General features: G+C 37.6%; 2 protein-coding genes across 3 annotated transcripts; one reads left to right on the top strand and one right to left on the bottom strand.

Annotated features, from left to right (window-relative positions):
- The first annotated feature begins 318 nt into the window (after positions 1–318).
- Positions 319–14,864, top strand: abcg2d (ATP-binding cassette, sub-family G (WHITE), member 2d). Its single transcript, XM_051384572.1, has 16 exons — positions 319–517; positions 2,456–2,676; positions 3,709–3,768; positions 3,858–3,972; positions 4,560–4,712; positions 4,823–4,980; positions 5,546–5,697; positions 5,901–6,002; positions 7,443–7,693; positions 9,735–9,817; positions 11,810–11,899; positions 12,006–12,127; positions 12,318–12,472; positions 12,639–12,728; positions 13,835–13,947; positions 14,166–14,864. The coding sequence occupies exons 2-16, from the start codon at positions 2,459–2,461 to the stop codon at positions 14,311–14,313; spliced, it is 2,010 nt and encodes a 669-aa protein (XP_051240532.1). The 5' UTR covers positions 319–517; positions 2,456–2,458; the 3' UTR covers positions 14,314–14,864.
- Positions 14,865–15,719: 855 nt separating this feature from the next.
- Positions 15,720–25,759, bottom strand: pkd2 (polycystic kidney disease 2). 2 transcript variants are annotated; one of them, XM_051385326.1, is made up of 15 exons: positions 24,759–25,759; positions 23,834–23,947; positions 22,472–22,605; positions 21,539–21,789; positions 21,222–21,446; positions 20,235–20,463; positions 19,963–20,133; positions 19,693–19,874; positions 19,484–19,604; positions 19,294–19,392; positions 18,338–18,459; positions 18,102–18,219; positions 17,822–17,985; positions 17,347–17,494; positions 15,720–16,745 (listed from the first exon to the last, which is right to left on the bottom strand). In XM_051385326.1, exons 1-15 carry the CDS (start codon positions 25,180–25,182, stop codon positions 16,536–16,538), a joined length of 2,712 nt encoding a protein of 903 aa, XP_051241286.1. In that variant the 5' UTR covers positions 25,183–25,759; the 3' UTR covers positions 15,720–16,535. The 2 variants fall into 2 exon arrangements, with proteins under 2 accessions (XP_051241286.1, XP_051241288.1); XM_051385328.1 differs by having other exon boundaries at positions 17,822–17,982.
- Between the last annotated feature and the right edge of the window lie 2,031 nt (positions 25,760–27,790).

Here is a 27,790-nt window from a genome sequence, read left to right as displayed (position 1 = left end):
GTAAAGCTACTTTTTTTTATAACTTTTCACTTAGTTTTTAACCTGAAAGAACCTGATAGCCATTGATATTTAAATAAATTGTGTACTTCTGAAAACTTGCTTAACTTGTGTATACTGCAGATTTATTTTAAAGGTGTGTTCTGCTCTAACGTGCAATACTAATGCAACAAAAAAAAAATGCAAACTTGGATAAATTGTAGCAAGTTTCACAAGTCTTCTACTGGATTTTCACACTGGACAGAAATGAGTGGAAACCAGCGTGAAAGGAGTGAAAATAAGTCTCCATTTCAATCATTCATGTCTTCTTTAGGTGGTACGTAAAGGGTTAAGCCCCCTGGCAGCTTGGTGGGATCCCAGCTGAGTGTGTGGCTGGATGGTGAGGCACCTGTCCCCTGCTGTCATGAGCTGATGTTAGTCAGCCTGCGCAGTCTGTCTGCTCTGTCAGTCTGCAGCAGCAGCGCTCCTGAAGGCTGCAGCGGGACCCCAACCAACAGCGTTCTCACAGTCTCACAGCCCGGTAAGTCCCTGCAACAAACCTTTACTTTACTCTGCAACAACACTGATGGCCTCTGATCTTTTTTTTACTTGGTTTGTCTGATTAGGAAGCAATGAGAAATTGTTCTTTAAAATGTCCTGATTTACTAAAAAAAGATTTAAATCCAAAACTGTGGCACATGTTAAAATAAAGTAGTGTGAGAGTCAGTGCTGTAGTCAGGAGTTTAAGATAGTCATGTGTGCTGTGTGTGTGTGTTTTTTTTTTTTTTTTATGGATAAGATTAAATTTGTCTGGTTTGGTGAGAAAATGAATAACCAGTTCCCAGTCACAGGGTAATATTTGACTTAATTTCTTGACACTTTTCTCTAGAACATATTAAAGCTGTAGAAAGAAAAAGGGTAAAAGTTACTGAAACCCATGCATGAAGTAAAGAAAGCAGCCACCTTAAAACAAAGTTGAACTTGAGGTACATTCAGGACATTATATGTTGTCAATTTCATTTTACAAATATGACGTCTGTGGTCATTTTATTTAAATGATTATATAAAGGACCATATATGCCATAGAAGCTAATAAAACTGAAGCCCAATGTTTGAAAATGTACCGTTATGTCCTCAAAGTTGTAAGTAAGTTTTAACCAGTTTTAAGTTTTTACCAAGTAAATTTGGTAATAGATAAATCAAAACCCTCCGTCCCCCTTAATATCCAACACGTGATCTCACTGTCCTCAGATGTAGCATAGGACCTGGTGACCATGATGTCGATTAATTAAATTAATAAATGTAAACACACATTATTCATAAACACTGGGCCTTTAATAAGGAGAATAAAAAGATGAGGCCACAGCATTGTACTGAGGAATTGGAGTCATCGTCTGAGTATAGTAGTCATATTCGGAATAATAAAGTAGTTTTTATTGTTATTATTTATTTGTGTATGTTTTAATTTATGAGACTTTATGAGGAAGTCTTTAAACCAGCAGAAAATATATTCTATTTTAAAACAAACTATAGACTCGAACTTTCTATATTTTATACAAAAAGAGTTCAGTTTCCCCACGTTTGTCTTGTTTTCTAATCGCCCTGTTTGTGTTAAACATCACTATATTTCTGTTGTGTGATGACGAGCTGCTTTTTTTTACTGGTCTGTCCTCTTACTATTAAGAAATTGGAGCTGTTGAATTCCTGGGACATAAATACGATTGAGGATGTAACATTTAAAGATGCTAGACGGTCTTTTTTCTGACTTTAGGGATAACATTTGGATGTACGCTTGTTAAATATTATTTAGATAAGATAAGTTTCAGGTTATACGGTAGGGATTTAAATTTTCAGCATCCTGTGTTGGTTCCTGGAATATTGTACAGGCATACAGAGACACCACTGCTTTGACACTTTCATTTAAATTGATTAATGAACATTGATGGGTCTTCAGTACAATAAGTAGTGTTACCAAAGGTAGACGTATTTTTAACCTTCCTCCACTTAAGAAGACACGTGTATGTCCATTGTATCTGCCCAGCATCAACTAATTAGTACAAACTGTCCTAAACAGCAGCCACGCATATAGTCCATGAGATATTTTAATATTGAATTTTAATTAATAAAGAGACACATTCCTTACTTTTTTCTGCATTTTTGTGTATCACTTCGGTATGTAACAAATCAGTAAATGCGAAAAAGAGCTAAAACACAAAATTTGTATGTCTATTTTTTTAGTTTATTAGTTTGTTTTTCAATTAATAATTCATTGTTTGTTTGGTATTCTCTTCAGCTATATTGAATCTGTTGTTGATGTTTGTTGTTCCATGAAATATTCATGAAAAGTTACATAAGTAAAATGCTCAGATGTTTATTTACTAATTGATGTAATCTATAAAATGTACATCACCAAAAAAAAAGTTTAATATTGATTTCTATCTATTTATATCACTGTCATTTGACGGGGCGGTTGCTGCAGAGGATGATGGAGAGAGCCAACCACATCAACATTGCAATGATAGAAGATATCGGCAACACCAACGGGACAGCCAGGTCAAAGGTCGTCACGGCCATGGACCAGAACAAGCAGCCGTGTGGCTCCACCGTGAGCTTCCACAACATCCAGTACAAAGTGCAGCTGAAGAGCGGATTCCTCTGCAAAAGGAAAACCAGTGCCAGGGAAATACTGGTCGACCTCAAGTCAGTTGAAATTGAACACAATATTGTCTGTTTTGCGTCTTTGTCAGTTGTATCACACATAGAAATGCTGCAAATGTTACATGGAGAGTCATAGGCTTTTGAACTGTGGCACATTTAGTTGTTTTCTCTTCTCATTCACTCAGCGTAAGTTCAGTAGAAGCTCTGTTATCTTTTATTATGAGCTTTTTGTTAGAGAACAAGACTAAAAACTATCACAAATCTGGTGATTATTGGTGTGTTGACTTGCAGAAACACATTTTGGCGTGACATAACAATGAACTGCAGTAATTCCTTTGAGTCCCTGAATTTGTGGGACCCTGTTACAGTCAAAGAGCGGCGGTTCTTCATGTGGATTCAGTACGGCTCATTGTATCCTTATCCAAAGCGGAACAATAGTGAATGGACTCTTACGTTGATTTCTTTCTGATGGTATTAAACACAGCTGACATTTCCCATGGAAGAATGAATCATTTCACACAAGTTTTTGGGCCTTTTCCCGCCTCAGTGTTAATTATATGATATTAAGCATGGTTTCTTGCATATAATCTCTCTGATGCGGTAAAGAGCAGTCTGCCAGGGAAAGAATTAAACACTGTCACGTGATCCACTGCCAGGCTTTTATTCAGTCTTTTTCTGGTGCTTTTGTAACTGTTCTCTCTGATGTCAAAGGATTTGCTCTTGAATTATTCATTTTTTTTAAACCACAGTATAGATAGTTTTTTTTTGTGTGCCGCTTTCAAAAAATGCTCATGAAACTCCACAATCCTTTCATGAACATTATTTTATTTGGTTTTAGGGAGAAAAATGTATGTAAAATAAAAAGTCTGATGAAGAAAAGGATTTAAGAATCACATTAATCCACTTTATTTCACACTCCTCACATTTCTACCGTAAGACTGGATCGGTGAAGATCATTATACACCTTAGAAATAAATGCAAGCTATTTGAACTATTTGAAGTCCAAGTCGTGCCTTAAAATAAACGTATCCATGTTAAATCGCTTACAGAGCGCTGTGTGTTGTTGTCTTGCAGTGGGATCATGAGACCTGGCCTCAACGCTATTCTTGGACCTACTGGAAGTGGAAAATCTTCGTGAGTATTACACTGATCTTCAAGAAAAAATAGTAGCCAGCATTTGTTGTTGTAGATATATTTAAGTATTGTTTTGTTTTCGTTGACAGATTCTTGGATATTCTGGCTGCAAGGAAGGATCCTTCTGGTCTCTCAGGAGAAGTCCTCATTGACAGAGCGCCACAGCCTCCAAACTTCAAGTGCCTCTCTGGCTATGTAGTTCAGGTACATATGAATTATTTTTATTACCTAAACCTGCATAAGCTGGTTTGTTTGTCGACTTACCCAATGGAAGCACAACACTGATATATGTTTTACCTTTAATTGCGATGTGGCAAACAGTTGCAACAACGTTATGTTCAATTTACAGTCTTGTTTGCATCCACTTGAGAAATGTTATGTCTGATATTCACTTTCTGGTTCGGTCTCCACTAACTCTTGTTTACCAGCTAGTTGTTAGCTTTGTCTGTTTGCTGTTTGGTGCTGGGCAGGTAGTGTGCAGTGGGTTTATCAGAGCTTTTTCACAAAATACTGCTGTGGCTGGAAACAACGCTAAAGAGAGAGTGAATCAAAACTTAAGTAAAGTAAAGTTTTGGGCCTTAGAACCAGAACAAATTGGCTTAAAGACACCAAAAAGCTCCATAAGGCTGAGGAACTTAGAAGTTGGGTGATCCCTTTTTAATATAAAATGTTGATTATAACAGCTTTAAATACAGAGTTTTCTAGTTTCTACACACTATTAGGTCAACATCTCTGCATTACAGGTGTGTGGAAATGTCTATTTGACCTCGAGCTCTCGTCTCCCTTCCTAGGAAGACGTGGTCATGGGCACCCTGACTGTGAGGGAGAATCTGCGTTTTTCGGCAGCTCTGCGGCTGCCCAGCTGTGTGCCTCAGAGTGAGAAGGAGGCTCGAGTCAATCACCTCATTAAAGAACTGGGTCTCACCAAGGTGGCTGACTCCAAGGTAAATAAACACACACGTCCCAATTATATGTCTATTCTTGTGGTCTACCTCAAGCTTCATCTGGTGAGAGTCAGGACAGATTGATTGGTTCTTATGGGTGTTTTTCTCAGGTGGGCACACAGACGACGAGGGGAATCTCTGGAGGAGAGAGGAAGAGGACAAACATTGGCATGGAGCTGATTATTGATCCCTCGGTCCTCTTTCTGGATGAACCAACCACAGGACTGGATGCTAGCACTGCTAACTCTGTCCTGCTGTTACTGAAAAGGTAATAAAGAAGTTTTCTGCCATTCCTCTGATTTTATTAGGGATTATATTCTGAGTCTTCAGATTTGTGCGTGCCCCAATTCGTTTTTTGAATACATTTTAAATTAACATTTTAGCACATTTTAGGCTTATTTTAGTGCCAAAAAGTTGCTTTTAAAAGAAAATAGGACAACTTTGACCATTGTGATTAAGCTTACCTTCAGTACCCATGTACAAATATCAGTATTAAATGTAATTATACATTAAAATATACATTATTGGTGTATTTATGCAAACAAAGTACTAAAACTGTTTTTGATAAGTTGTTCTTTATGCATCCAAACTTGTGTGCCACTTCAGTGCAGTTAATTATAATGAGTTAATAAATTGATTCAAGTTTTAAAAAAGGTTTGAAAGATTTTAAACCACATATAGAAACATTATTTTGTTTTAAGTATTATTTGATATCAATGAAATTTGATTAAAATTGTTTTATGGTAAGAAGCCTACCACATTTAGTTTTACAATTAGAAGGAAGCTTTATTTTGTTTTCTATTAATATATATTTTTAATATGCGTCTTTTCAGAATGGCGAATCATGGAAGAACCATAATTATGTCCATCCACCAACCACGATACTCCATCTACAGACTGTTCGACACTCTGACTCTGCTGGTTGGTGGTAAAATGGTGTACCATGGACCAGCACCAAACGCTTTGGACTACTTCGCCAACATTGGTGAATATGTGGAAACTTATTATCACCACAAGATAACGTCTAACATCTTTATATTGTTCCTTTAATGTCACCTGGAAATCAGTGTGGATAGTTGAGCAACTTTATTCACATAAGGCTTTTAAAAAATTAGATAACATACAAAGCAACGTCTGAGTATAACATGTATTGATATCAAACATGGAGCATTGTGATCTGTGTTCCAGGCTATCCCTGTGAGCCACACAACAACCCAGCTGACTTCTTTCTGGATGTTATTAATGGAGACTCCACCGCCACGACCATGACCAAAGTGCACGGGTCTGAAGGTAACGGCATTTATGAACTGTTCCATGAATAATAATAATAATAATGATAATACTGCCAAGGTCATGTCTTCATTAATCTTCCATAGTAACAAGATGGATTTGTAAACATGTAAAAGCATTTTTTTTTTGTTAAAAAAGTTCAAATATAATATTTTAACCTCCCATTCCCATTTGAGGCTTTTCTAATGTTCTTAACGGTGTGCATGACATTAATCCTGTAGTGTGCAGGTAATGTAGTTATTGTAATTTTTCAAGGGTAACTATTTTTTTTTTTTTAAATTCAAAAGTAATTTTATTTAACAATTTAGCCTACAGGACAGAACAGCTCCAGATTGAGCTTCAGATCAATGTTTTTGATCACAAGAGTAAGAGAACTATTTACAGAACAAGTTTTATTTATATTTATATGTTATATACCAGGACAGATATTGACTCTGACGATACTCATAAAAAGCACATTATCTCTCCCGTATACTAATTCCTGCCCACTCAACACTGATAAAAGTCGTCTACTGCAGATTAAAGTATGCTCCACTCGTGGTGCTGGAGGGTGAGATGCAGTTAAAATCTATTCAGTGTTTACTTTTGTGTCAATAGATAATAGGACAGCCTTTATTTACTAATTCAGGAAGCATTTTAAGCCACTTTGATCATTAAGTAAAGTAAGTAAAGCTTTATTTAAAGCACATTTTAAAACACACACATATGCAAACCTATGCATATATACATATAAATGTGTACACACACAACCATAAAACAATAATTTACATACATAGGGAGCGTATAAATACAAACATATGGAAGATAAAACAAGAGGGAAAGAATAAATTAAAAAGAGAGACAACAGATAAGTGAACAAACAAGAAGAAGGATCTATAAAAAGATGGGTTCTGAAATCTGAGTGATTGGGAAAGACTTTTCCACAATGTTGGAGCTAAAACAGCAAAGGCACGATCATCTTTAGTTTTGCAGTTAGAGCGGGGAATGGATAAAAGCCCTAGATTTGAGGGGCAAAGTGACAAGGCCAGTTGAATTGTATAACACCTTTCAACAAGGTAATTTAAGTGCTTTACATAATACATAAAAAGCATTAAGACAAGATATAAAAGAAAAACAAGGCAATACAAAAAGACACATTCATTTGATTTTAAGAAAGAAGGTAAAATTGAAAAAACACATTAGACAGAACCATAAAAAATACAGTTCAAAGCAGAATCTGACAAGAAAGTCATAGCAGTATAATTCAGTTAGGTGCTGTTCAAACAGGCAAAGAATCAAACATGAAAGACCAACAAAAAAAAAAACACATTTATATGGTAAATATAAATGTGTCCACATGAGTTTTTTTCAATCCAATGCTTTATGGAATTATTGGAGTCTATCGTAGTAGAGTATTTCCAATACGTAAATAAACCATTTTCTTTCCGTGTGCATGGCCAGATTTGGACTTTGAGGAGCTCAGCAGCTCCAGGCAGAGCATCGAGGAGCGCCTGGTAGAGGAGTACAGGAACAGCAGCTACTCCAGTGACACTAGAGCTGAGCTGGACCGCATCGTCCAGGATAAGGAGTGTATCTTATGTCCAAAATCCCGCACCATCACCTACAACAGCTCCTTCTTCCACCAGCTACGTTGGGTGCTGAAGAGAACCTTTCAGAACCTCATGCTGAACCCACAAACATCAGTGGCTCAGGTACAGTAACACAGCCCCACTACTCATTTAAAATACAAACCCAAGTTAAGTTTCAAATCTGCAGCAGGAAAAATTAAAACAGCTACTCATTTATGTATTGGGTAGCTAATTTTAAAGTCTAATTGATCTATTCTGAATTTGGAGCTTTTTTATAATTTATGCTCACATGCTAATATTTCATGCATGTTTGGCGGTGCTCCAAAAGGCAAAAACTATGCACAGCACAGCTCTTTTTAAAAATATATATTGATTTGAGGTCAAGGATCCTCAAGTCAAAATTAAACAGAGCATTCAAAAAGTCTCAAGTCCTCATTTTTGTGACTCAGGTCCAAGTCACAGGTCTACATGTCTGACAGAAACCTCATTTACTTTTTAAGTTTTCTGTTTTTAGGTCAAATGTTTAAACATGATGATGTTCCACTAACACCTTTCCTTTGTTCAAACTCCAGAAAAAGTGAAAAGAGCAGAAAAATAATCAGTGTTAGTGCCGTTATCGTCATGAACAGGATGCGCAGACGGCACTTTCGAGGGGTCGAAACTTAATGCCCTCATTAGTCACCCCATGGCGGCAAAATGCTGTCAGAAGTCTCCTCACTTTAAGAATTATTAACAGCTAATTGGCCCTAAATAAGTCAAAATAATCCTACAAGAGGGGCTCTAGGTGGCGTGGGCGCCATAATCGGCTTTGGTGACTGTTGTGACCCCACTCTTGCCTCTTTGGGCCAGGATCTGAACTGATATCATATCTGCCCAAAGCCCCTTGGCCCCGGTCCGGGACTCATCACATGATGGCGTCATGACCTATCACTCCACTGCCCCGCTTTCACATGAGGGGCTGTGGGGAATGAGGTGAAAAAGGCTCAACCGTATTAGCTTATCCCTTCACCCTGGGAACCGCTTAGTTCTGTCATAATCTGTAAATTGTTAGGATTAAAACTTGTGTCGCTTTCACTTTTCTCACTCTTTTCTGTCATCTTCCCCCACCACTGGTTCAGGTTGTTCTCTCGGATAGGCCGGTCTGGAGGAGGAGCAGGTCGTCCACTTGACCCCTGATCCCCAGAACCATTGGCTTTTTTTTTTTTTGTCTAAGAGGACACTGCTCAAGTTTTATTTCCATTCTTCAGAAAGAATAACGATTGTGGTACCGAAGTACTACGCCAACATTTGCATTTTTCTTCCAAATAGCATCAGAGTCAAACCCTCCTCTACCATGAAGACAAAAATATATGAAAAGAGACCTTTGATCATCTCAGTTTCCTCATGATCTAAGTCTCACTTACAGGGTGCATGAAGGAGGGAAAGGGTCAAATCTCCACCCACATTTAAAAGTCTAGTGTGTAACATTTAGAAGGCTCTAATTGGCAGAATGAAAAATATTCATAGGTATGTTTTTTTTAGTGTATAATCACCTGAAAATAAGTTTTTGTTATCTTGAATACAGACACAAGCGGTGTTCAGTTAGTTGCAATCAGCACGTTTTGCAGTTGCTAAATCCTGTAAGAGTTGCATTAAGAACACCTTTATTGTGAGACCAATGCGTTTTGGCTTGTGTCATTATGGATCATCAACACTTAACAAAAAACAACAGAAAAAATCTAATCTTTTGTTTATAACTCATATTGCAACTTGTAAATATTCTTATATCCAAATTTTACAAACAGGGCTTTCTAAATGGATCTCGATGCTCCTGTTGTCTAAGGCTATGTTCACACTGCAAGCCGTAGTGCTCAAGTCTGATTTATTGCTCAGATTCCAGTGTGAACAGGTCACGATCCTGAAGCGACTCGTATGACGAATGACAATCTAGAGTGACATAAAAGTCACTTGAGTTTTCAGTCTGAAAACTCAGACCTGTATCTGATGTGAAGCATATATGAAAGTGGCTCAAATCACAGTGGAAAAGTTCAGATTTCATATGGTTTGTGCTGTCCACACTGTCATAGAAAACTCTGATATGAGTCACTTACGAGCAAAAAAAAAAAAAGAAGATATCTGGGCCATTTGAACGTAGTCTAAAAGTCTCTTATTTTTGATTGTGCAGTTGGGAGTCAACATCTTCCTCGCCCTCATCGTAGGAGCCATTTTCTTCGGGGTCAAAGATGATCAGAGTGGAATCCAGAACAGGTGAGAGACCTGCTGAAATACACACTGCACATGTCGTTAGAAATCCTCTGTTTTTGACAGCAGCTTAAGTAGCTGTGGTCCCATCCGAATATATTTACTGTACACAGAGCGCTGTCACTGAGGACAACAAGGAGGTCATGTGCTCTGTATTGTTTCTGGGAATTTGTGTTTTTTAGCAACCTGGGAAGAGTTTAGATAATTCTACAATGAAAAGTAACATTTATTTATTTCATTGGCTGATTCCAGTATTTTTTCAAGACTCAATATACTTAAATTTGGCTTCTTTTAGGCGAATAAATAAATAAATAAATTAATAATTAAAGGATTTATTATTTCCCCACCAAAAATGTGGTGCTGTCAGTGTGGAAAATTCTTAGAAACAGCATGTAGATTCTCTCTTCTCATGTTGGGCAATAAAATTTACTGACAATATAATTGAACTGTTATCTGAAGAAATGTAAAAAGGAATCATTCAAATATTTTTGAGACATTCTTTTAGGTTTTTACAGAAGGAGAAGACTCAGAACTTAATTATAAATTCCTGGCCAAGTCCATGTTTTTACATAATACTTTCTAATAATTAAGAATAAAAAACACTTTCATCTCCCTATCTTCCCTCTAACTGTCAAGTACCAAAAACAACAGGTTTATGTAAGACACATTCAATCAAAAGTAGTTTGTAGTTTGTGATGCACAATCAAAAGACACTGCTTGCTATTATAATCTGTACATGTGTTATAACGTGCACACAGATATCATATTAGATGTTTCTGTTAATCTAAAATATCATGTGGCTATGCAGTGAGGGCACATGTTTCCTAATAACTATTCTGTTTTCACTGCTTTTACTACAGAAGTGTGAAAAATAGAGCAATTCCTGAATGACTAATCCTCTTACCATATTTTATTGGGCACAACCTGGTACTCACAAGCCCACTGAAGCACATCTGAAATCTCAATGGTCTCCCTCTTTCTTTCTGTGCATGGTTGAGTGGAACATAAGGTCCTAATGTCATTATATTCATGGTCAATGCATTGGCAGTATGGCAGACACCAGTGTACGCGGCTTAGATGTCTCAAGTTATTCACCCCTCCCTCCTTTTCATTGGGTGCAGGGCCGCAGTGGAGTCAGTCACCTTTTAAGTCCCTTTATGTACATACGGACCACACCACACATAGCAGTGGTGCCCAACCTTAAGTGACCTCTTTTCCATCACTGAGTAAACTGACCATCCCCGACTAAGTGACATATTTTATGGATATTTCATATTATATTCAATGCATAACAATAACAGTACAGAGCAGCTGATAAATTAATAAACCCAAAACACTGAAACCAGTAACTGCAGAGTTCCTGATAATTGTAGGGAACTTTTTATACAATTCTCTCTCTGTATTATGTTTTTTTACAGACTTAAAAGTCTTCTTTTATTACAAATGTAGTGCTCTCTTCTCCCTGACGCCTGGCCATTTGGTTGTTTTAACTAAATACATGTGTTCAGGTCTTCAGAGTTTAAATCTTAAATAATAATCTAAACTTAAGAAATAATAAGTTAATTTGGTTTTCTTCACAGATTTGAATGAAATGTTGAGATAGAGGCCTATTCTATATCTTACATCCCTTCAAATCATATACATATAGTACTGTCATCTGTTTAGACTCTTTGCTGCTTCAACTTTGATTAAACATAGCATGTTTAATCAAGTTAAACTCAACAGTGGTGGAATGTAAATAATGATATAATAATACTAATACTTTTCTATGGTTTTGCACAGATTTATCGAACAACCGTTAGTGTGTAACATGTGAATTAGTGAGCTGTAGAGATGCTGGTAGGCAGGTTTTGTTGCCTTCGGATAGAGCAAGGCTAGCTGTTTCCCACTGTTTTCAGTCTTTATGCTAAGCTAAGCTAACAGGCTCTGCAGGCTTTAGCTTCATATTTACAGTACAGACAAGTTTCCTTCCTTCATTCCTTTCTGTTCTTCCTGCAGGATGGGCGCCCTCTTCTTCATCACTACCAACCAGTGTTTCAGCACCGTGTCTGCAGCTGAGCTCTTCATCACCGAGAGGAAACTGTTTGTGTATGTGATCTGTCAGGAATTCAGCCAGGACTCAAATGTGACATCTGTGTGGATAATTAGTGTGTAAAGCCAAACTTTGACTCCTGCTTGTGTTTTCTTGCTACAGGCACGAGTACATCAGTGGCTACTACAGAGTGTCGGTCTACTTCCTCTCTAAGATCCTGTCTGACATCGCTCTGCGCACCATCACCTCTGTCATCTTCAGCTGTATTGTCTACTTTATGATCGGTAAGACTCACAGATCTATAACTGAATGACTTCGCTCGTTGAGCTCTTGTCCAAATGAATGAATTTAGATGCAGAAAGCTCAGTATTTAGTCTCTAATAACAGTGTGTGTGTTTGTGTGTGTGTGTGTGTGTGTGTGTGTGTGTGTGTGTGTGTGTGTGTGTGTGTGTGTGTGTGTGTGTGTCCACTCAGGGCTCAAATTCACAGCAGCAGCCTTTCTCATCTTCACGCTGACAGTGACTCTCGTGGCCTACACAGCCACAGCCATGACCATGGCCATCTCAGCTGACCAGAGCGTCGTTGCTCTCGCCAACATCTTCATGACCATCACTTTTGTGTTCATGATGGTGAGGGGCGCAGCGACACAGAAATCAAAAGTTGTTGTTGTTGTTGTTGTGTCAGTGCATCCACAATTAATGTTTATTAGTAACACCTGTGCATTTCCTGCTGCGATATCAGAATGTCAGCTGTGAAAAAAAGCCTCTAAAGCTTCAGTTTGCATTGTGTTTGTAGATTTTCTCTGGTCTCCTGGTGAACCTTCCCACCATCATGGACTGGCTCGCTTGGCTGAAGTACTTCAGCATTCCTCGCTACGGCCTCGCAGTAAGTCAAAATTGAAAGAAGGAAGGACATGAAGAATTCCAGTAAAAGTAATAGAAAGAAGTATATGTTTATTATTTTATGGTTCTATGTAATGGAATATATATATAGTTGTAGAGAGAGGAACTTGCACATTGAATTGATACCAAAAACGGTTCTGCATGTGACCAAGAAGGTCCATATATACTGTACACAACACCTGATCGATCCAACAATTATTCTAATTTATAAACAATATTTACATTGAAATAAATATTAATATTGTAGATGTGTTGGCCAATATAAACAAAATAAACACAAAACATACAAAACTGTTTTTAAAAGGATCCCCGATTAAAGCATCAAAATGTATTCTTGGTCTTGTGGTTTAACAAACTAATGTTACTCACTAACTGCTGATAAATAAAATGGGAATTTATTTTCTGTCTTTCTAATTAATTTGTGACCAAGATATGTTTTAAATGAGACATTTTACAGTTCTCTGGTCGACAAACGTGACCTCAAACATTTGACCTCAACCTCGCATGTCTTGTTACTTATTGGGCCGATCTATACACAGATACTGTAATAAGCTGATGTCAACCTATATGGTAGATCAGCCACGGTGATTTATCAGGCTCTAATTAATATGTTCACGTTCTTGGTCACATGCATGATGAAGATATAATACCATAGTTGTTCTAAACTACTTTCTTAGGAGTGTCAAGTCAGTGTGTTTTGTCTTTGCACCTTCTTATTATTTATATTATAAGATATTTGGATGTGCATACACTAACTATAGCCTATCAATAACTATTCATAGTGACATTTGCTGTTAACACATTTTTTGATTTGACAAACAGAAACACTGCAGCCTACTACTACATAAACACTAAATGCTGCCTAAGAGTCTAAATAAAGACCGCATTGTAGGTTGTACAGTTAAAATGTCTCAGACACTCAGAGGAACCTCAGAGGACTGTGAAAGCCTCCCTTATAGAGTTAATTTGCTGTCCATATATTCCTCCATTGTTCAACCACAGATCAGCATACAGTCTTAGTCTAGAGTCTAATGCACTATACTTACTTTAATCTGCTCAGCATGCATTGAATAAGCTGTCTGTGTTCAGGCCTTGAAGATCAACGAGTTTGTGGGTTTGAAGTTCTGCGAGGAGGCTGTGATCCGAAACACCAACATGTCGGCTACAGTGAGCAACTGCAGCGTGAGCACGGTCGGCCCGACGTGAGTAGACCTCCGCACTGTATATGCTCTGGTTGTGTCTTACTGGTTTATACCGCCTCTGCTTCTGCTGCAGCTGCCTCCTTAAAAGACAAATTATGACAAATTATGACACTAAAGTTGACTTTACAAACATTTATGAACTTGTTAAATCAGCTTAAATCAGCTTAAATATTGATATTTGATCTGTAAGTGACCAGTTGGGACTTGTGTTACTTCAGATGTACAGGAGAGCAGTATCTGGACTACCTGGGAATAGAGTACACCACCTGGGGACTGTGGGAGAATCACGTGGCTTTGACCGTTATGACCTTCACGTTCCTCATCATCGCCTACCTGAAATTGCGCTACATTAAGAAATTCACTTAAATGTGTCGACTCTGCATCCTTTATTTTTCTCTTCAAGGAACCAGGCCAGTAGATATTCAACCAAAAATTCACCTTTAAAGAGCCAGTGTGTGCGATTTAGTGGAGATTACGATGCCCTCGCCTCACCCTCCTATCTATACTTAGATATTCAGTATAGGTAAAATACATACCTGAATGTAAACATCGAGTTTACTTATTAGGAAGTAATATGAGGATTTGTTCACATTGTGGAGAGAAGAGAGACGATGAGTTTCAAGATGACCACTCAGTGACAAATATGGAGGATATGTGGTGTTTTTCTTACAGGTTTATATATTAAAGTTAACTGTAGTTATTTATGAATATTTACATTTGCTGCCTTATGTTAAAATCAGACTATGCCCTTTTTTGATTTTGAAATTGAATTTTGAAATGACACTAAACTGAACCTTTGTCACTGATTATTTGTAACTGTAGTTGTTGTAGAATTATATCACCTAAGATAGTAAATATTTGTTTTTGTACTGCTCCAAAGAACATTTGTATACATACCTTTATACTCTGATACAGCCTTTTGAGAACATGTATAAACATTTTCATGTAACTTTGGTCTTTTTTTTTTCAGTGCATCCACTTAGTGTTTTAATGATGACCTACATTATTTCTTTTAAGATGAAGTTTCTAATGATCATATTCAAAAGATTACACTTTACAGGCCATTTTCCTAATAATTTCCAAGGAAGTTTTACAGAAAAAACTATGTATATACGTTTATATTGGTACACTTCAAATCAGTAGTGAGGGTAACCTTAAATATTTTGCACAGTAGGCCAGCTGAACATGCACAAATGGGAAATTCACCTATAAGTTAACATACAATTTAACATATATAAAGAATAATGTTTACAGTAATTCATGAATAATGAAGACATATTTATATGTGTTGAAATGGAGCTGTTCTTCCAAGGATATTTAATATAATAATTTAAATAATTTAAATGAATTATAAACTCAATATATATATATAATATAGTAACTGAAATGATACAAATTTGACTACCACATTGCGTTGCTCTTTTAAGGAAAACTTAAAAACTTTTAAGGATATTACCCAAAAAATAAAGTGTTACTGAATATATTAATTGTATAGTTCAACATTTGTACACCAGCACATGTATTTTTTAAATGTTTTGGTATCTCAGATTAAAAATTATATTTTATTGTGTATTATTATACACCCAAAAAATGCATTATTTCACTACATTTTATATCTCTCTGCAACTCTCAAAGAGCTCATCTTTAATAATTGAAGTATGTGGTATAAATAATCTTAATATGTTTAAGAAAGACACATTTATAGCTGTTTTCTTGTTACTTCAAATGAGTCATAATCTGAACCAGAAAAAAGCATAACAAATAAAACAAACTTATATTTTAATAACATTTTATTTTGGCAGATTAAAAAAAGAAATAGATTGTAAAAAATAAAGTAAGGCACGAGGAAAAAAATAATAAATGCATGGGTTTCCCATGAACACTAGATGCACTCCAAATCGAAGTTTGTTTTAAGTTACAATATGTATCATAAAATGATAATAAGCTATTTAATTTGAAGCTTCATTGATGTACAGAGGAGGAGTAAATATGACAGAATGTGCCACACGTGTACCTACCGTATATTAAAATGATGAAAAAATAATCAGCAAAATTAACAGTCATAGAAACTTTTTTGGTATTTGTGTAAATGCTAAGATGTATGTATACAGTAATTAAAAGCAGGTGAGCATGCTTCAAATGAAATACTAAAATCATATGCTGTGTATTCTGCTGAGTACCACTGAGTATCCTTGAAGGTTGGTATATATATATATATATATATATACATACTGTGATAAATGTAATACTGTACTGGAAATCCTTCATCATTTTTCAACCTCTTTCACACATTTTCCCTTCCTTTCATCATCCTGTTAAAGTAATACTCGATAATGGCTTTAGAAAGTTTAGTGGATACTTTAAAACGTCTCTGTGGAGAACCTCACTCACTTTCAGTGCATTTAAATATTTGAGGTGAAGATTTTGTCACCTCCTTCTTTGTAATACTTCAAGAAATTTAAACAGCTTCAATAAGGTATCTGTTCCGCAAAAAAACGCTCCCACGTCTTCAGTTACTTGTACCGCTGCTGGGAAATTTCCAATAGAGAGTTTCTTGCCAGAGTGAAATAATATTCTTTATCGAGTCTTCACACGTGGCCGCTCCCATTTGTGCTTGTGTCGAGGCCGTCGGTGGACAAGGAAGAGGACGGACGGGGCCGGGGGCCGACGGGAGTGGCTGGCTGCGGGTGGCTGACCTGTGAGACCATATCATCAGACTCCCAGAGTTCCAGTTCCTCCCTCACCAGCCTCTCCATCTGCTCTCTGTGGGCGTCTGTGTCCCGTCCCAGACGCTCATCCTGAACAAAAACAGATTAACTAGTGTGTTTACTGTTTAAGGTTATGCAGGATATCTGACAACATGCACTGTTGTAACATGGTTACTGTAAATCTGCATTTCTTCCCAAACCCACAACCTTATTATGGAAGCATGAGTTATTTATTTTAAGTGTAGTACTGATTAAAATGCTGCTTCCTGATTTTTAAAAGTGTATCTATATATGTATATAGCTCTGTTTTTGGTGTCTATTCAAAAAGAAATCTGTCTCTTTAGCTGCTAAAAGTTCGACTGTGTTCAACCAGCTAGTTGCTAACTGTGTCTGTCTGCTATTTGGTGCAGAGCAGGTAGTGTACAGAGGATTTTTAGCACTTTTGTGTGGAAAACAGCTGCCTGCTGTCATCAAATATGATGCTACAATTATGAAGTGAGCAGTGAGAGTGAACCAAAACAATAAAGTTGCCTCAAAACTAAAACAGTGCGCTAAATTATTGATAATTATCTGGAGATTTGTCATTATAACTCCTTTCACATAGAAATAGTCACGTGATCCATTATAAAAAAGTATGATTGCAGCTTTAAGTGCATGTAAATGCATCAACTGTGTATCCAAAGCATCTCACCTCCATGACTCCGTCCAGCAACCTGCCCAGCATATCTCTCCTTTTGAGTTTTGCTCTCTCCATGGCTTCCAGCTTCACGATTACAGCATCTATCTTAGATACTATGCTGCCAATAGAGTGCTCCATCCTGTCCACGCGTCTCACCAGCCTGAGAAACAGAGACGATTAGTTCCAATATTATACGGCTCCTAAATGTTACACACTGGACCTTTAATTGAGGAAACAGCTTGCAGATTAATCAATAATAAAAAACAATTGCCTGTTGCAGACTGACTTCTGTACTTCAATATCACAAAGATCTACAACCACCAAGAACTGATATCAACGTGATTTCAGTTAAAATATAGGTGTACAAGCCCCTTCCTCCACATATGAAATGCCCTGAGGCTGCCTTACATTTTATTCATCATTTATCAATTCAACTTTCATTCACCTGCACATAAGATACAGAATAAAAATAATAAAAGCCCCATACACTTGAAACTCTTCGTAGGAGACGCCCCCTGAGCTGCTGCCGCGACGACGAGAGCTGTGGCCGCTATCCTCGTCATCGTCTTCCTCCGAGTCGTCCTGGGTACGAGGGAAGCTCCGCCCACTGCTGGGTCTAGTCAGCGAATTGCGTTCCAGATCCAAGTCCTCCTAGCATACGAGCAGAAACACACTGAACATCTGCAGGTGCTGTGGCTGAGAGGACGCAATTACTAAAACCATCAACTTTTGTTTAACCAGTGGAACAAGCTGGCATCATCACTCACTCTCTCTTTCTCCAAGTCATCTCTCATTTGCTGGTGTTCATGCTCCGTCAGCTCTTGATCACCATCGTGATCGTACTTGGCGAAGATGGCCTGAATCTCTGCATCTGTGTGGCCCTTTCTGAGCAAAGAAAAAATCAAAACACACTCAGGACACGTAGCATGAATTTGATACTCACAAAACACAAACACTGAAATAATATTTCAAGGCTTTCTGCATCATTTGAGGTTTTGTTCACCCTTTAAGATCCTGGCGGAGTTCGTCAAGGTTCAGTTTGCCCCCGGCCTGACGCAAACTGTCGGAGATGTCGTCTACTGCCGTCTTCTTCAGTCTCATCTTCATCAAAGCTTTGTTACAACCCTGAGGGAGAGAAATTACATTTGGACTTACCTAAACATGTCAGTTGCATAATGTTGTTATGTGATAGGTAGCCCAGACAAGAATAAAAACACATACTGTGATTGTTCGTAACACAATTTGTCTCCCAAACTTACAGTACATGCACTATACTGTAGTTCTACCATTGCTTCAAAACAAGAAAAGCCTGATAAACTCCACTGTGATTAGCTCACAGAAAATGCCCTATTTCTGCCTTCTACTCTATACTTTGCATTCCTGCTTTGGTTCAGAAACAGGTTAAAATGTGCAAGACATCATCTGTCAGAGCTTTTAGACTGGGACGCACTGCAGCGAGGCCTGATATCTAGTGTAGGTTATACAGTTCAAGTCAAGAAAGGGTCTCCCATTCTAGGGAGCAATGACTGACATTTTAGACATGTACATGTATTATACATGATTTATTACAGGTATTACACAAAGATGTTCCCAAGATCAGATACTACCTACAGGAAGTTACACTGTATCACATGTCTGGAGGTGACAACCTTTAGTACCATTCTGCTGTGCTACCTGAAACAATCAGTTTCCAGCAGTGATTCATAGTGGAGGCACTCCACGGACTCCTTTCTTAAGGGAAACTCTGAGTCATCCATGTCTCATTTTTTTCTAACACCTCATCTTATCTCTAAAAATACACAACCAGACCCAGGAATTGCTATGTTTGGAGTAGCTTCTGGAGAAAAAGCACTTTCTGACATACACCCTGGTGTGCTCTTAGCTTTTCCGCCGTTATTGGCAGTGTTTATTTAATGAAACTCAGCCTAGACAAAATAATTGATACTTGTAGTTAAATACCTTCTTAATGAGGTCAGTCATTTCCATCTCAGACCTCTGCTGGGACATGTCAGCCTTCACCTCAGAGTACGTGTCATTGATGATGGCCAGGAACATGTTCTTTACAGAAAGAATGAGAAAAGTGACGTTAGTGAAGGGTCAACAACATGAACAAACTTACTACTTAAACAGGTGTGACTACGCTACTCACCATGAGAATAAAGAAAATGAAGAAGACAAACGTTGTAAAGTAGATGGGTCCAAGCACTGGATTCGCCTCCTCTATTTCTGAGAACTCAAAGTCTCCCAGAATGATACGGAACTGGGTGAAACTACACAAACAGAAAAACATTTCAAACATTTTTAAACAAGTTGGAGTTGTTAGAGGTATTTGAACATTTATACTTTAACTGCTCTTACATGCTGGCTTGGAAAGTGCTGAAATCGTTGACTTGGGTTCCAAACACCAAGTAGGCTAGCTGAGCATACGCCAAGAAGATGATGAAGAACATGATGGCAAAACCCACAAGGTCCTTAGCACAGCGAGACATAGTGCTGGAAAGCTGACTCATGGTCTTATTGAAGTTGATGAACTTAAAAAGCTGAGAGGATGAGAGAAATTATTAATCGTAAGTGTCCACTATGGTAGTTTTGGACTCCTTATGAACCAAAGGGATAAAAGATTTATACCTTGACCCAGGAAAAAAAGACAATGATTGCAGCCACGTTGTTGAACTGGACCTGCAGGTTGGCCAAAGACTCAAAGTTGGGGTGAGCAGTGTGGTTCTCCAACAGGCCTTTGAGAAGATTGCCAACCATGGCTGTTCTGGTTATGTTCATGATTATAGCAACAACACTCAACTGAAAAAAGAGCAGAAAGAGCAAACAATAAAGTCAGTCAATCTTGTTAAAATAACTATTAAAATCACTTCAATAATCCCAAATACGACTTTTATACACACCGCGACAATGAGAACATCCAGGCAGTTCCACAGGCTCTTGAAGTAATGCAGGCGGTGGATGCGGATCTCCAGCACCTCCTCCACCACGTAGTAGAGGATGAAGAGGCAGAATGCCACCTCACACAGACCCACAAAGTAGTCCCAGCTGGACACATATCGTATCAGACGCACTGTTTGGAACTGCCAGGAGGTCACCACCCCACCAGTAGCAGGGAACTCCACCAACAGCCTGACAAATACATCAAATTATATTCACTGTTAGTATTCACACAATCGTAGTTACAAGCTGGTACCGTTATACTGCAGACGCACACTACATATTGCATATAGTGTATATATTTTTCATTATAATCTTATATTTTCTATTATATCTTATTATATTCTTATTTTGTGATTCTTTATAGTACTTATACACTTCGGTACTTTTTGCACTACATTCCCCCAATGCTGCTGTGTCAATAAATAAATAAAATAATGGGATCAACAAAGGAACATCTTATCTTATCTTATCTTAAATAAAGCACAAATATGTAATTTTCAAAAGTGACGGCTTTCAACTAATTGATTTGTAGTCTGCCAGAAATTTGAAAGAAATTTTGATAATCAACTAATCATTTAAGTAACTTATGAGGCAAAATTTTCAAACATTCACTGCTTCAGATTGCTCAATTGTGGAGATTTGTGCCTTTTCTCTGTTTTATATCATTATAAACTGAATATTTTTATTTAGAAATGTTTGTCAGACAGAAGAAGCAATAGGAAGATGTCATCTTGGGCCCTTAGAACTTGTCTTCCCAGATAATCATAGAATCAGTGGAAAGATTAGCAACAGATTTATGAGTAATGAGGAGCCAGGACGATACCCACAATACCTCTTTTTAACTAATTCAAATGTTTCAACTTCAAAGTTTGAAAAAGGTGAGCACACTGGAAGTTCCTTTAGAAAATGACACTGTAAATGGATATGTAATGACTGATGATTCTAACCTGGCGATGCAGAAGAGGTTGATGTTCCCATTGTAGACAGAGAAGTCGAGAATCACCGCTCTGGTTCCTCTGTCCAGCCACAGGTGGTCTTTGAGAAACTGCAGTTGCATTGCTGACTCCTCTTTCGTGCGAGACAGGTCTTGGTAGTAGCCTCCACCTCCATATTTAGATACTTGACCCCAATAACTGCTTCCATTCATCTCACTCTCTGTTGCATACACCCATCTAAGAGACACCAGAAAGAAAAGAGTATGAATAGTACGTATCTGTTAGTGTAATTAATATGACACAGCTATATAGTCTGCTTTCGGACTTACGCAGTTCCATTCTCGGGGCCAAAGGAGGTGGTGTCCTCATTGGCTGGGGTGTACATGTTGTAGCAGTCCGGAACCTCATCTCTCAGGTCTTCGTGGACGGAGCAGGACTCATTGCGGACTTTTATCTGCCGAAGCCGGGGCACCCCGAGGAGGAGGTTCTCATAGTAGATGAGACTCTGATTCTCTGGCAGGCTCTTGTTATTGTACCACACCTCCCAGTACATGCCATTGAGGAAAGGTCCTTCTGTGAACTATGAGTGAAGAACAGTCAGGAGATATTCAGACATGAGAAACATCCTAAAGGTTATGTGATTGTTGAAAGTTGTTGAAAATTACAATTGTGAACTGCTTTTCCTATGTCTGTTTGCATGAAAAAGCACTAATCTACTCTATTTGATGGCATTATAAACTCAGAGATTCCTAAACCTTTGCCCTGATGACTAAAATTTTTTTTTTATTCAAAGGAATAGTTTGACATTTGGGGAAATTATTAAATTAGTCTTTTTCTTGCCAAGTTACACAGGAACATCTTACTCTCACTTCTGCACAGTAAATATGAAGCAATTCATAGAACTGGTCTGGTTCTGTCTGAAGGTAAAACATCTACCTAATAGCACCTCTGAGTCTCACTAATTGGTTGGTGGTAGGCGGATTTTGCAACCTTTGAGCAGAGCCAGGTCAGGTATTGCATCTTTATGCTAAGTTAAGCTAACTGCTGGATGTAGCCTTATATTTAAAAGACGGATATGACAATGGTATCAATTTTCTAACTCAGGGCAAAAAAATGAATTAGTGTATTTCCTAAAATGTCGAACTAACCTAAGGCTCTCTTTCCGAAAATGTAACGCGATAATAAAAAATGACAGCAAAAATTAAAAATACATTTTATTTTGCCTCACAAAAGATGAATGAAAGATGAGTTTTGCCTTTTACCTTCCAGAAATCCTCCATGGTAGAGAGGCTTCTAAAAGTGGAGGGGTCGCCGGCAGACAGCGGCGAGTCCAGGAAAAGCTGAGACATGACTTTGGTGTAGTAGTACATATTGGCACTCACCATCCCATAGGTCACTGCAGAGCAAATCACAATTTAGCTTAAGTGATGTTCCTATTAGCAATAGCGTCATAACAAGCCCTTGTTAAAATGCAGAAGGACAAAGAAGAGAATTGAGTGAATGCTTTTTGTGTACATAAATGTGTTTACATCCAGTGTGACCCTGCAAAGACTTGACAAAAATCTGGTTAAACTTGATTTTGTTTTACCTATACATTAATATTCTCTGTAGCATTCAGTATTCATCAGGGAGTAGCTCTGGAAACTGCTCCTAATAGTCAAGCTCTGCCTGGCAGAAAACGCCTGAATCCAGTCTGCCAGGAAGTCATTTCCTGGTCCACCCTAAACCACAGTTTGGCATTTTCATTGCAGCAAAAACAGGGCAGAGAAGCTTCACCATTAGTCTTCTCATCACACACATTTTATATGTGGGATTTCCATCGATTTACATCTCAAAATGCGAATTTAAACCCGCTGACAACTGTCAGAGATTAGATTTTCAGCTGCCAAAACCATTACTTCATTTCACTGTGAGCCTGGAAAATAACTTTTCAGCTACAAGAAAAGGTGCCCAGGCCAGCCTGGATAGATCTTGCAACTGCGACATGATTAGTGAGAATGACCATTTTTGCATCAAAATTTTCCTTTTTTACTGAAAAAAACAAACATGATGTGATATTTGTTTGGGTCTGTACCAAACAAACATGTTTACTTACATCGGGAGAACATTTATAGGCCAGGGCATCTCTGCAGCACTAAAATACTTCATTTTAATGCTGTTTGTAACATTTTATCTGTATTAAACTAACTGTAGCTGCTGCGATTTGGATATTGCACTTGGCCATATTGCGATTTCGATAATATTTCAAGTAATTGTGCAACTCTAGAAAACAGTAATTACTGCAAAAACCTGATTAAAATGTGTATGTAGGATGGGACTGGGACACGGTTTAAGACTGGAAGATGGGTTATGTTATAACAGGGCTTTGTAGCACATGATGGGGCTCCGCTAGCACTTTTCCCCTATGATGGTTACTTACTTGATGTGCAGGTAGTCCAATTGAGTCAAAATCAACATTAACATCAGTTTAGATGAAAAATGCCTTGACAGAAACCAGACTGCTGTTCAGTTTATTTCTCACCAGTCAGGCTAACAACTTCAGTTATTACAGATGAGTGATTGAGGGCCCAACCTAGTGCATAAATACGTGTTAAATGTAATTTTTTACAGGAGTGTTTACTTACAGATACAAATAGTGATGAGGAATGCGATATATGTGAGCATCTCCCTCAGTACGTTCCTGAGGTACCTTTCTCGACTGCTGTCACTGTCCTCCATCAGCTCTGTGCCCCACAGAACTGCAAAGAAAAACAGCAATTCAAGAGGACATCAGCATATGTGAAGCATATAGAGAGACATGATTACATAAATACTGCAGTCAAACTTACAGTATGTTCTGCCTTAGTCTCAGCTATGGAGCTGGAAAGAGCAGAAGTGCATTGGCTACACAAATATAACAGACCCCATTTGATGTATTTTGTCCACCTTAAAACAATGTTTTATGAGTTAATGAGATATTTTAATAAGGGAGCTTATTCTGTTTGTTTGTGTTTTTCTCTTGATGTCATTTAGGATGTCGCTTTATTGTTTTCTCATCTTATATTACAAGAATTTGTTTTACTGGTTGTATTGTGGTCCAGTTAATGGCTTTGTTACATGTGAGTTATCCATTTGGTTTGATGTCATTTACATAATTGTTTTTATGGGTTATAATATAGGAAAATTAGGACTTCAAATCAGTGACCTAACTAAATACAAATCTAAATTAATGGCTTACTGTTAACTTTGGTATGTTTGATCAACTCTACAGCTATAACCCATTTTTAGTCATTTTTAATACATTACCATGCTGTCACTGATCTGTATTAAATTAATTAACTATTCAATAATATAGTTCATCATGCTGACAAGTTTAAAATAAGATAAGATAGGAAGTTACACTTTATTGATCTCACACTGGGTAAATTCACTTACTACAGCATCTCCAGATACGACACAAAATAAACATGAAATAAAAAAACCTAATTGAAAAAGATGTAGCTAATAGAAATAGAAAATAAGAATAAGAGTTACACAGCTTCTTACTGAATTACAAAGAGAGAGACTAACTTCTGATCTTTTGCAGTATCTGCTTCATACAGCTGCGGTGCTGATGCCTGTCCTGCTGCTGGGCATCCACGGTCGGGGTCGGGTACAGTCCTCCCCGGGGGATGTGGGTGCTGCTGCCCCCGCCGGTGTAGCTGCCCAGGCCGCTGCTGCAGCTGCTGCTGGAGGCCGTGGACACTGACCTCCTCCCGGGACTCGCTGGAGGCCAGTCTGCTTCCATAATCTCATCCTCAGGCTCAAAACCCGGGTTATCCCGACTCCATGCTTGTCTCGACGGAGGGGACGGGGTGCCTATTACCCCTCCGAGACCCAGGTCTTGATGCTGGATGTTCTCCATCTCTATCCCTTCGCTTGAGTCCAGCCTGTGCGGCAACCTGCCAGCCTGGCTCTGCGGTAGCTGCTGCGGGCGGACTCGGGATGAACTCATGGTCCAGTTAGTTAAGTTAAATGAGTTAGCTAATAGGTATGTTTTTCATCTGGTGCGGGGCATTTGGAAAAAAAAAAAAAAGTTAAACTTTATTTAAAAACGCAACAAAAAACATGAACTGATAAACGTTTATAACGGTTGAAGCATTTCTAGCTCAAGTGTTAAAACGCCTTTTAAAAGCCACCGCAGACAGTTTTGGGAAAGTTACTCTGATAATTAACTAAATAAACTATATAAGTTACAAGAAACGTTACAGGGTGTGTAAAAGTCAAACGTTTTTAAATAACGTTATCCTTCTCCTCGTAGACAGTGTTAGTAGTTTCCACTCTCACCGAACCGTTATGAAAACTTTTCCTTGAGAAAAACCTCAAGCGATTCCTTCTTCAGTTCCCGTCTCAAAAACAATGTCCGTCGTTGTAAAGCGATGCCTTTAAAGTGTTTAAAGTTGTTACCTATCTAGCTATTTTCAAGAAACTGACGACCGCATAGAAAAAATGCCGTGTTTATGTGAAACAAGAGAGATACTTTTCTTGCCCCAGGACAGCCATCTTGTTCTTCAACTGTTCCCCTCAAAAAAATCCTCTCATTCTCATTTGTTCGGGACTCAGATTACATTAGAAGTCATGGCGTCGCAATAAAGGATGGAAAAATGTTTTTCTCTTTGCTGAAATATCCATTGGAGACACAACTTTTTATAAAATGTCGTCTTTAATTTCAGTTTTCAGTTTGTAAAGATTGGACTGGTTTGGGATTATTTTAGCTGAAAGATCAGAATTACCCAAAGTGATTCATTTTCCTTGAAAGCTTTTTTTTTAAAAATAGCTTTTTGAGTCATTTAATACGACCTCCCCAAAAAAAAACCCAATTTATTTTAAATGTTTAATACAGTATTTAGATAAATATATACATTAGGGTTAACGTTACATAATCTCTCTGTGTTTGGGTGAGCGGTTGCTATGACGACAAGGCTCATTGTCAAGAGGCCTGTCAAACTCATTTGGACCTGTAGGCCTGTAACTGTAACCTGTATATATTGTTCAACCCATCCTCTATCAAGCAGCTGAGCTCTAATACTAAATCTTAGCATTGCAATAGGGCAATGTGCAATAAATAGACCAGCACTTTAGCACTTAGCACTTTAATTCTTATAGTTTCTTACAGTCTCTTTGCTGTAATGTCAGCGTTAAAAGTATAGTCCATGTGTCTTTTAAGATGTTTCATGTTGATTTTGTGGTGGTTTTCTGATGTATGTTTGTTGTGAAGCAACAGATTGTTGCACTGTGCCCGAGTCAAATTTCAATACAGTTTATTCCATTGTATTAAAGGCATTGTATTCTATCTGAATAAAGCATCAAAGCTCATCAAAGTTAATTTACCATCTCATTTATCAGACTGTTAAAATGCCATTAACCATAACTAATACTACTAATAATTAAGTTGCTTGTAAATATTGTAGTATTTAATTTAGTATTAAATATTTAATGTAATATTTCCATTTTATGTTACTTTATACTTTTACTCCATTACACTTTGGAGGCAAATACTAGTATTGTACTTTTCACAACACAATATTTATTTTAACAGCTTACTTACCAGCTATGTAGAGTCAAATTATGAATACAAATTATACATATATATAATACATAGAAATCATCCTCACCTATACCAGCTTAAACCAAACAAAATAAAATTTCTATAAACCCTACACTCATTTCATTAAAATATCAGTTGTAAGTTATATCACGATCATTAGTTTTTTCCCCATATTTGACTCTTCATTTTTATCAGAGCTACAAAATCCATTAACTAACATTTGTTTATGTCAGTTAATGGATATGTTTAGGTATTCATATTTGGGAATTTATATTTAAATAATGAAAAAAAACTGCATTTTATGTTATCAAAATGATGGTGTATAAATTGTCTGCTTTATAAGACATAGAGCTTGTTTGACCACTTGGTGGCGCACAATATCCACACTTGTTAAAGCTGGACCTACACCAGTGTCATGCCTATCAGGAATGCATCCCCATTGTGAAATGTATTTAAATTTGTATCAAAGCACAGTTCTCGTTTGACACTACATTTACTGCATATCAAACAATGCAATAGGGCAGCAGGCTTTGTACAATAGCTGACCCTCACTGTGGCCTCCTGGGAGTGACTGAAGTTTCACAGTGTCATTGTTATACTGCAGACATTTTCCTAATCAATGTGTTATCTGTAAGATTTGTTTTTGGGGTGAAATTAGGATTATTTATTATCATTTATTACAGCTTTAAGACTTAAGGTCAGTTCCCATATATGGGTCAAATTGTCTTGTTTGTGTTGTTCACACTTTGATAACGAAGAGCCATATTCCTCCTTGGTTTATTCTGAAATTTATTCTATTATAGGCAGTTTAGCTTCTTACAATGACAGTTTTGCCTGGGCCTTAAAATGTAAGCAAGTTGTGCTTATTGCAAGTGATGAAAACTCAGTTATTTAAGATGGACTTTCTTAAAATAAGTATTTTCGTCACTTTATTGACCTGAATTTGTGAGAAGTTGTGCAAGTGGTCTGTCTCTTAAAATAAGGAAAATAATCTTGTTCCTCTACTGGGATATTA

The sequence above is a fragment of the Dicentrarchus labrax genome, unplaced genomic scaffold, assembly GCF_905237075.1.
Source record: "Dicentrarchus labrax unplaced genomic scaffold, dlabrax2021, whole genome shotgun sequence".
Lineage (NCBI taxonomy): Eukaryota > Metazoa > Chordata > Actinopteri > Moronidae > Dicentrarchus > Dicentrarchus labrax.
This window is presented reverse-complemented; position numbering and strand designations above follow the sequence as displayed.